Source organism: Tursiops truncatus, chromosome 2 (assembly GCF_011762595.2).
Source record: "Tursiops truncatus isolate mTurTru1 chromosome 2, mTurTru1.mat.Y, whole genome shotgun sequence".
Lineage (NCBI taxonomy): Eukaryota > Metazoa > Chordata > Mammalia > Artiodactyla > Delphinidae > Tursiops > Tursiops truncatus.
The window spans coordinates 93,260,260-93,266,259 of NC_047035.1; the positions used below are offsets into that span (position 1 = coordinate 93,260,260).

The following is a 6,000-nucleotide window of genomic DNA, read 5'->3' on the forward strand; positions in this document are numbered from 1 at the left end:
TTACTTCCTATGCAGGGTATTGCTTGATGAGAGAGCTGCACAGCAGATACTGGGGAGCTCTTTGGAAAAGTCTCTTGAAAGAAGGGTACAGTAAAGAGTAGGTGGTGCTCAGAGATTTCCTCACTCTGCCAATTTTTGACTGGGAAGGCTACGACATGGGCAAAAATGGAGAGGAGAATGGTGAGTACCTCCTGTTTCTCCTGTTACCTTGAAGGGAAAAGGTGCACCAGTGTGTGGGGGGCAATTAACGCCTCTTCTTCTATTGGAAGTGGCATGAAAGTGGCTAATCTCCAGGTTATCAGGTGGACTGGGTAAGGCCACCTTCTCTACTTTGTGCAAGTTTCTCTAGAGCTGAAAGCAAAGGATGGTGAAAGCAGTAGTTTTGAATGTTCCCATCTTTATGACTTCAGCTGGAAGATGATGTGCATGAGAAGACGTACCTTAAAAATAACTTCCCCCAAACAAAGAGGGGGGGGGCGGGTGGGGAATGAGAGAGTGAAAAGGATAAAATTCAAAACAAATCTCCTTAGGCAGTTACATTAATGTGATAATAACGACAATAATACGAATTTTTTCACACATGCCTAGTGATTTACATTTTACAAAGCTCTGGGGTACATTATTTAGCAGTGTTCTTACAACATAATCCAATCAGGTGATAAAAATAGCAGCTGCCATTTACTGAATGATTACCAGGAGGAACACTTTTCATGTGTTATTTAATCCTCACATCCCCCCCCCCCCCCCCCCGGGCTTGTACTATTGTTTCCCCATTTTACAGAGGGGGAAACTGAGGTTTAGAGATGTTAAGTAACTTGCCCGTCAGGTAGAGATTGAGACCTGAGTCTTTCTGATTCCAGAGTCCAGGCTCAGGACCTTAATAAGGTCTGTCTTATGGCAGGGCTTTTTCATAAGTTCAGGAAGGGGAGGGCACTGAGGAGGAAGCAGCCCTTCATCTTATCTCCCTGTGAGGTAGGTACACACAGACACACACGTTAATACTTCGAGAGATCCCACTTCCTCTGCTGTGCTTCTCAGTTATAAACCCATCCAGCTTGCACAGATACAGGTCCACAGATGAATGTCATGTTACTTACAGGAACAATGGTCAACTCCTATGGATAATTTAACCAGTATCTGAAGCTGCAACAGGAGTTTCCATTTGATAGGATGCAGCCATAGCAAGGCGATGCATTAGCAACTAGTTTTGAAGCTTTGTCACGAAGAATACTTTAAGACTGAAAATAATGAGGGAGACTGAATGCCATTTAGCAGAATGGCTTGTGACATTCAAATAAATGTTCAACTTGAGATTCAAGCACAGAGAGGAAGAAGAAATGACTGTAGAAAACAGTAAGGCACAAACAAATGGTGACAGCTCAGAGAGCTGGCTGCCCTGTTCTTCATCAGACCCATCTGACCTCAGTAGTCACAACTGCTGTTAGTTGTGCAGAGGTCTTCTGACACAAACACACATGAACACCCTGGGATACTCCTTGCTGGGCAGGCTGTGGGGAGAAGCAACTGGACTCTTAAGAACTCCTTCCCTCCCCTTTCATCCAAGTACCAACTCTTCTGAGTGTCTCCTGCCCCCCCCCCTTCCCCTCCCCTCCTCTTTCTCAAAGCCTCCTTATCCTCCTCCCCTTCTCCATCAACTGGCATGAAAGATCTGAGGGTGAGAGTAGGGAGAGCATGTTAGTTCCTCCGATTTTGAGAGAGTAAAGTGTCAGTGTCAATGTACTCACTCCCCCTCCTTTTGAGCTCTAGAGATATACTTAGATAGACACAAAACACCCACTGGAACTTTTAAATGATATGAAGAGATCCACAAGCCACCTGTGAAACAAGATCTTTGTGCTTCACAGTCACAGGAACATACAGGTTCGAGAAGGGCTCATGTTTATTACTTATGTCCACACATACTTACACAAAGCAGGTGGCCCTTGCACACACACAGGCATCCTCGCACACGGGCATCTTGACGATGCCATCTTTCTTTTCCTCCATCCTCATCTCTTCCCACCCAGCTGTAGGTGTTGACCACAGCCACCCTGTGAGAGGCTGAGGGGTATGATGCAGTATAAAGGGAGTCAATCCGCCCTTGGCTACTCCCTGGCTCTGATTCGTGGGTAAGCCACTTAGCCTTTCTGAATCTTTGTAAAATGGAGATAACAACCACCTGGCTAGGTGCTGTGAAGATAAAGGAGAATAGTATACGTAGGGCCCTTGGTACAGCTCCTGGCGCTGTCCCACCTGGTTCCTGAGCCTGCCTTCCTACACCCACACCTGGGCTGACGGTGCCTCCGGTCACCCGGTCCCCACCCTCAGGACACTGGCCTGACACTGGGAAGACTGGGGACTAGTCCGGGCCCTCAGGCCTGTACCAGGAGGGTTCCAGGTCTCAGGTCACAGGTTTGCTGGCCAGGGCTAGCCTGCAGGGCCACGAGGACGTGGCGAGCCACGGTCACGTGGGAGGGCCATAGGTCTCCCGCCCGTGGACCTGCAGGAGGCGGGCAGAGCGGGCTGGTGGAGCGGGGCAGAGCCCGCGGTTAAGTCGACCCAAGGCTGTGGGTGGCTTCCTCCTGTTGCTCAGTATCAGGGAGAGGAGGGGGAGGACATTCATTATTTCCTAAGTAAGCGTCCACCCGTCGCTTCGATAACTATCGATTGTGAAAAGCTGGCGGCGTCCCTTAAAGGCGAAGCCGGGACCCCGCGCGCCGCCGCCGCGTCTGTCTTCCCGGACCCTTCGTGGGGACCTCCTCCGCGCATGCAGGGCAGCGATGGGCCAACGCTTCTGCATCGGCTCATCTAGCAGCTTCGGGAACCGCAACCACGAGCTGTGGTTTGACTCCTGCCCGCCCACCCGCGGGGGCCTTTCCTTCCCAGAGCGTCGTGTCACGCCCTCGGAGCGGGTCACCTGTTCCGCAGCGTCCCTGGCGCCCGGGGTTCGAGGAGCCGGCCGGCGCTCGGAAAGTTATTTCCAAAAGCAGATATGCAGCAACCCTCGCTGCAGCAAACTACAGGACGCGGAATACCCGAACCCTGCCCCACCGCCAGCAGCCCGGCGACCGGAGCCCGCTGCCGGAGTCCCGCAGCGCCGAGAGCCACCCGTAAATGCACCTACTCTCCCTCCAGCGCCCGAGTGCAATGGGGAGAAAGCCCCAAAGCAAACTCACAGCGCAGAGCCATCCCAGTCCCGGCCCGGAAAGGATCGGGCTGCTGGGGATCGGCCTCCCGCCTGGCCGCTCCGAGAAATACTCGCGATTTCCCGCCCCGGCCTCCCCTCCTGTCTGCCCCAGCCTTCCCGGCTGGGCTGCTGCGACCCCTCGTACCTGCGGCGGTCCCGGGCTCGCCCTCGCTCTGCTCGCCGGAATCCGAATCCATGCTGCCGGCCGGGCGTCCACAGACCCCCGCCCGTCCGCGGAGCGCACGGGACCGGCCGGCGTCCGGACTCGGGCTGCCGCGTCGCACTCCGGCCGGGCAGTGCGCTGCGGCCGCGGCCGGGGGGCCGCTCGGCAGAGGCTAGCGCCGCCCGCGCCCCGTTCCCCGCTCCCCGAGCCCGCCGGCCGGTGCCTGCTTGCCAGGCGAGCGCGGGGCGGAGGGTGGGGTGCGCCGGGAGAGCGCGGGGAGGCGCTAGTGGGGAGGAGCAGGAGCGTCCGGCGCCCCGCGCGCTCCAGCCTGGGGTTAAATACCCGGGGGGCGGTGCCGCTCCTCCACCCGCGCCCCCATCGGGCGCCCGGAGTCCTGAACTTGTGGAGCCGGGCGAGGTCGTGGCGAGCCGGCGAGGCTGAGCCCCTTCCCTTGGAAGTGGCCAAGTTTGGAGAAGTTTTAGGTGAAAAAGCGCCTCTACCCAAGTAGGAAAAGGGGAGGTTTAGAGTGGGCGTGCTGGGGCTGCCCGGGTTCGAGTCTAACTCCACAGTTCGGAGACCTTGGCCGAGTGACTTAACTTCTCTGTGCCCGTTTCCTCACCTGGAAAATGGAGACAATCAGAGTTCCCTTTTGTCCGGGAGGTTGTGAGGGGAGTATATAAATTATGCGTTTGAGGGGCCGAGAGCAGGGCCTGGCACTTAGCGAGGAAGTAAACGACGCGCGGAGGCAACGCTGACGCTGGTGGTTCTTCTCCCGGCGCGGGCGGGGGCGGGCAGGTTGGGCAAGCCGCTGTGGGGCGGGTTCCAGGACGGGGAGCCCTCGCGGGCGTCCCAGGCAGGACCGCCCTGCTGCCAGTCAAGGAGCCAGGCCACTTCCCGGCCCCGACTCAGGGGCAAGAACGGATTTTAAAACCTTTAGTTTGTCTTTAACACAGAGTGCTAATCTTTCTCAATATCCCCTCCTTCCACTTTCTAAAAAAAGAGAGAGAGAGAAGCGGCTGTATATTTATTTAGTAATTAAGAGACTAAACTAGGGGGGAAATGCACGGAGCAGTAAGGCCTGAGGGGATCCTTTGTTGTTAATTCGTGATTATCCACGCAGCCTTATTTTCTCCCTGAATTATCAGCTGCAACACTTACATAACCTTAGCCTGGCTTCTCAACATACAAATTGTGGGCAGAGAATACAAACACACTTTGTTGACCTGCGCAAAATGAAATTGGGAAGAGAAAAGTCTACCAAAAAGCGCCGTTTATTGTTTCCTGTGTGCACCCATTTAATCTCTAGAACGACCTAGTGAGGAATTTACGTCGAATGATTTGAAAATGCTTTTTTGGAGGTCAAAAATGGTTGAAAGTTGGCAGTTTCGTAGAATTTAACCTATATTGTTATCTCCATTTTGAGATGTGGAAGCTGAGTCTCAGGGTAGATAACTTTCCTGTGGTCTCAGGTCCAGTATGTGGGTGAGTTGGGCCTTGAAATCTGGTCTGATGTGCGGACCTGCTACTGACCGCTACGGTATAGTGTCACAAGTGTGTTTGGCCTCTTGGCTCCCTGAAGTCTACCTCCTTTGGTGAAGGTATGGGTTTCTCAGAGTGCACATACAGCTCTCCTTTGTGTTCTCAGAAAACGTTTTTTGGATGGCCAAACTCATGGACTTTAGCTGGTAAAAGTTGGATGGATTGGAAGGGTCAGAAGAACCCCACGCTAGAAGTGTGATCTTGGACAAATGGCTTGACCTCCCTCAGTTTCCTCAGGTGATGGCATCTCCTTCATAGGGTGGTTGTAAGGAAGTGAATGAAATAATGAGTGTGGAATTTAGTACCCAATGCCTGGCACACAGTTGATGTTTGATAAATGGAAAGAATGTTCTTAGAGCTAATGGGTCCCATTTAGAAAAACAAAATATTTTAAAAGCACATATTTAAGTGAAAAGAAAAAAGTAGCAGCAACATTTGGATAAAAGTTGACACTCAAAAAACAAATAGCTGGGATCATTTTAAAAGTTTGGCATCATAGCTTTGTAGTCTTGAGGAAAAACAACGATGATAGCGTCAGAGAACAGGGCGTATTGGATTGAAAAGTCATCCAGCTTCCTCTAAGAAGTTGTTGCCTAGGTTCAACAACAGGAAATGTGAAACTTTCTCTGTTCGCTTAGACCTCCTTTCCTGGCACTTGATGGAAGCGTTTTTGTTTTTGTTTGTTTGTGTGTTTGTTTTAATGGACAAGTGGTCTGGGTTGAAGACAGAAATACCACTGAGACATCTGTGTATCCCAGAGAAAACAGGGAAGCTCACTACTGGAACTTGATCAACAGTAAACAAAGTACTGGGAGTGCAGTTCACAATACAGATATGTCCATCAGTCATCAGATCTTTACTGAGTACGAAGTACACTTTAGACCAGAGATAAAATTCTGTGGGCAGAGGGAGGGGGAGGGCTAGTCACAGTGCTCCTGAAAAGTCTATGAGGTGAGTCTTTAATAAACAACACCTATTCATTTATCTGTCCCTGTGTTCAGTCATAGAATATTTCTGCAAAAGGAGGCAGACGTAGAATGAAAAATTGAATGTGGAATTAAACAATGGAGAAGAGACATCCAAACTAAATAAGATCTCCATTCCAATTTCC

General features: G+C 51.8%; 1 protein-coding gene across 1 annotated transcript in view; it reads right to left on the reverse strand.

Moving 5' to 3' along the window:
- Positions 1-3,536, reverse strand: part of TNFAIP8L3 (TNF alpha induced protein 8 like 3) — a 39,961-nt gene extending 36,425 nt beyond the window's left edge. The window contains exon 1 of the mRNA XM_019929544.2: positions 3,333-3,536. Coding sequence (XP_019785103.1) covers positions 3,333-3,384 — 52 coding nt within the window. The 5' untranslated portion in view covers positions 3,385-3,536. The remainder of the gene's footprint in view (positions 1-3,332) is intronic.
- Between the last annotated feature and the right edge of the window lie 2,464 nt (positions 3,537-6,000).